Raw genomic sequence first — 4,356 nt, forward strand, 5'->3', positions numbered from 1 at the left:
CCCAGCTTTAGAAGTGATGTCGCTCACATGTGTGCTCACTGTGTTTTTATTAACATGTCAGATCTGATTATTATTCCATATGACATAATGCACAGGGCTGGAATTTCTGTTTTTGAATAAAATTTGTAAGTGGAAATGTACCTGTTAGTCACTTTATAAAAAATTTTACATTTGCTATAGTTTATTTAAAGTTTCTGTTTATAGCTTTGAGTCTAAGGATCAAAACAGTACTTTGGTGATAAGATACATATTCTTAAAAATTACTCATCTTGTAAAATATCCTGTTGTAAGACTTTCCATTCAATTTAGTTTTGCATCCAGTTTGTCTGAATTAATAAACCTACAGTAGATTAATAAATGTAATTGTTAAATTATTAAAGTAAAGATTAAAATAAAAAAGCTAACGATTTCTTTTACGTATGCAGATAAAGATAGAAGAAAGAAGGGTCAAGGAAACACCAGAAGTAAGGAAGTAGATAAATTGATCAGGAAACAACAGAGCCATGATAGGAAACAAGAAGAAAGAAGGCCAGAGCAAAGGCATCGGGAAACACGGACTGAAAGAGAAAGAAGGTCAGAAAACATAAAGATAAAAATTCAAGGGATCCAAATTGGAGAGATCCCATAACAAAGTACACTTCAGACAGAGGTGTTCCTTCTGAACGAAATAGTTACAGTAGAATCATGAATGACAGAGACCAAGAAGCACACACAGATTTGGATAATAAGTATGGTGATCCCAAAAAGAAGAGAGGAGAGAGAAGAAACTCTTTTTCTGAAAATGAGCACAGACACCGAAATAAAGACTGTGAAAATATTATAAGAAAAGATAGATCAAAGTCAAGAGAAAAGAATAGAAAACATTCAGGTTCTAGAAGTGATGAAGATAGGTATCAGAATGGTGCCGAAAGGCGATGGGAAAAATCTAGCAGATACTCTAAACAATCCAGAGAATCAAACAAACATCAGGACTGGCGAAGAGAAAAGTCTCCAACAAAGCAAAAAAAATAGTTCTACAAAATTACAGAAACTGAACATGCCTTATATTCAGTTGAAACAAATTATTTTTTACATTAACGAACTTTATAAGAATTCTTGTATAAAGTACTGGTTTGTATTTGTACATTTAAAAATTTTTTTCATTTTAACATGTTTTATAATTGATACATCTCAAGGCCCTCCACATAAAATTATTTGAGAAGTTTCACGAGAGAGGGATGTAATTCTTGCTTATATTTTGTTAATAAAATGATGAAATGCTCATTGAATCAGTGATTTTTTTTCATTGACCAAATTTTTTTTTCCTGATAATGTTTCCAGTTGTTTATAGAATTATTATAATGAATTATCAGTGGCTTTTTTTTTCTTTTTAATAACTAGAGACCAAAATAGATGAACTATTTCAATGTAATATTTTTGCTTTGTCAGTGAGATGCTATGAACCTTTTTAGGAGTCACTTTTTTTTAAATAGGAATTATTTCAAGTTTCATATTACTTCTTGAACAAAGTAGATATGTATAATTTTTTTAACAAGTGTTTTGATGAAGCTAAGGGTATATTAGTCTCTTAAACAGATGCATAGCTATATTATTTAGGATTAGGACTTCTCTCATCAGTAACATTTCTTCTCTTTGGACTGCTAGATTAATGTTTAATTGAAATTCTTTGTGATTAGTGCTTTTTCTCAGCCTTGAAGTTATGTCGTTGGTAAGGTAATGTGTATTTAACTTTTAATTTAGGTTAATAGGTCATTGGAAAACATATAGTCATGAGAAATGTGAACAGCCTAACTGTGAAATAATTCCAATTTTTTAAAGAATTTTGAAGGTTTCCATCATTGTAACTCTCACCAGTTAACGTGTGACCATATTATTTATTACTTTTGAAATAAAATATTGCCTCTGAAATTTTAGATTTGCTGACATTTAACCTACTTACCAAATAAGACTGCTTATGCTTGTTCACTTTTAAAGTACATAAAGTCCATTTTAGCTGATGTCTGGTTTCAAGAATAATGGGACCACCATCTTCAATGTTTGACTTTTAGGCATTCTCTGATTCAAAATGTTTTTTATTTTTGTTAAAAACTTGAGTATAAATAACAATAAAGTCCATATAAATAAATAAATATTATCCTCTCCTCCTATCCTCCTACCCCTGCAAGAGGGGAAAGAAAAAAAAAAGAAGAGCATTAATTGAATATGACAGCCTGAAAAAATTCTTCTTAGTGTTTTCTCCTACTGTGGTGGTTAGAAGATGCTGAGTTGTCATTAGAAGGTACTGTCATGGACGCAGTGCATTTCACAAAACTATGAAGCTCAGCAAATCGGATTTATTTACACGTAGGCTATGAGCCCTAAAGGAAAATAAATGAGAGTTTATTTTTGTAACCGAACACTGGTCTTTGGGGGTGGTAAAAAAGAATAAAAATGGAATAGAAGTTTTAGCTTATTTTCTTCACTTTAAGTTTATAATTTCTAAATGTAGAAATGGGAAATCTTTTGATTTATTAAGTCGTTAAGACCTTAAAGATTTGTTAAAATAAATAATTTTTTGAATGCAACAAATATTGAGCTTCTGTTATGTACACAGACCTATTCTAGGAATATAAATAAACCATGAAGAAAACAAGAGTCTCAGCTCTTAACAGGGCTGATACTATGGTAGGGAGATATGGTGGTCATGATACTGGGGGGTTTGGGGTGGTTGGTAATTTTCCATAGGAAGGTCAGAGATCTCTGATAAGGTGATGTTTGCCCAGATTGTTGGAGGAAGTAAGGCCTTGAACCATGTAGATTACTGTGGGGAGAACCCAGGCAGAAGGAATTCCTGAAGTATAGATGTTTATTTATAACAAATATTGCCTGGGAATTTATGTTTCCTATCCAACTAGTTGGATTTTTCTTCTCACTATCTTATTTACTTTTAACAAAAGCAGTTAACAACTAACTCCAAGCAGAAAAATATCTGAGTATAACTGAGTCATATCAGGGCACAATCAGTAGAGACCTGGGGCAGAAATGGACTTTTTTTTTTTTTTTTTTTGCCTTCAGGGTGCATTTCTAGCACATCAAATGTGATAGGCTCAGATGCCCCGCCCTGCCATTTGGGCAGGTTTTCCCACTTTCATCCTTTTAAAATGCAGACAAGAAACATGTTGACTATGTCTGCTGTTTCTGAATTTTTACTTCTTAGGATTAGCATTTTTTGAGGATCAGCTGAGTCCTGTGTATTTTGCGTGCCATTGCTCACTGTTTTTCAGTTTCTCAACTTCTCGGCATCCAAGGTTTCTCTATCCCTACTGTATCCCCAACCACTTGCACCCATGGTCATTCACCTTATGTTGACTTCAAAATCCATACCATCTCGGAAAGCTCTCCTTCAAGCATCGTACTTTGACCACTGCCCATCCCACTCACTCGCTCTAGTAGTGCTAGTCTAGGAATCCGATCATTTCATCAAAATTTCAGATGTACTGACTTTGTTAAAATTTATTATTGCCCCCCCGATTCTTTCCCTTGCTTTTAGGAAAAGACTCAGGTTCATATTGAGTAATTTATTACCATTTCATTTGAAAACTATTTGGCTAACTGCACATTTAAGTCTTACTAGGTTTTTATCTGATCTATACCACTTGCTGGCTGTTGTCTTGGGCAAGTCCTTTACCTTTGGTGTCTCCATTTTGTGTCCATTTCCTCCTGTAGACAGTGGTAGAATGGTAACTCCCTTAAATAGTGAACGGTCTCTGTGGCATGAACAGGGCCTGGAGTTAAATGCTCAGTGTTACGGTTTTTGGGGTTTTTTTGCTTTGTTTTGTTTTTTGTTGTACCAGTAGACCAGGAATTGCAAACTTGAATACAGGGGATAACACAAATAAGATAAATCAGCTTGGGGAATGAACTGGAGTGACTGAAAGGCAGCAGTAGTTACTCAGCTCCATCCAGTTTTGCCTATAAAAAAGACCAAAGATTGACAAAGCTGCCTGATTCTCAAGAGAATTGAAGAAGATTTTTATATGACTCCTGATTTTTAAATGTTGACAGCGATTTTTTTTAAAGATCAAAACGGCCCGAAGTTGTTAAAAGTCCAAACAAAATGATCCCTTCAGGTGAATTGTCTTTTGAATAGATAGTTTGTGATTCCACTGTAGTTCCTCAAAAGCTATTTATTATTTAATCTTGAAATGACAGTGTTCGTTATACAAACCTCATCACAGTTTCATTTTCTGCTCTTCATTAGAGTGGGAGGATAAGTCCTATCATCTTTCTTAAGAAAACTCATTTATTTTGCTAACCTCAGCAGTCCCTCTTGCTCTAAAACTTTTGCCAAGTTTTAGTTCTGTATTTCATTGGCCT

General features: G+C 33.9%; 1 protein-coding gene across 1 annotated transcript in view; it reads left to right on the plus strand.

Annotated features, from left to right (window-relative positions):
- Positions 1 to 1,908, plus strand: part of CWC22 (CWC22 spliceosome associated protein homolog) — a 58,491-nt gene extending 56,583 nt beyond the window's left edge. Inside the window, 2 exon segments of the mRNA XM_082689360.1 lie at positions 426 to 581; positions 584 to 1,908. Coding sequence (XP_082545486.1) covers positions 426 to 581; positions 584 to 1,011 — 584 coding nt within the window. The 3' untranslated portion in view covers positions 1,012 to 1,908.
- The last annotated feature ends 2,448 nt before the right edge of the window (positions 1,909 to 4,356 follow it).

The sequence above is a fragment of the Mustela nivalis genome, assembly GCF_964662115.1.
Source record: "Mustela nivalis genome assembly, chromosome: 11".
NCBI classification, from domain to species: Eukaryota; Metazoa; Chordata; class Mammalia; order Carnivora; family Mustelidae; genus Mustela; species Mustela nivalis.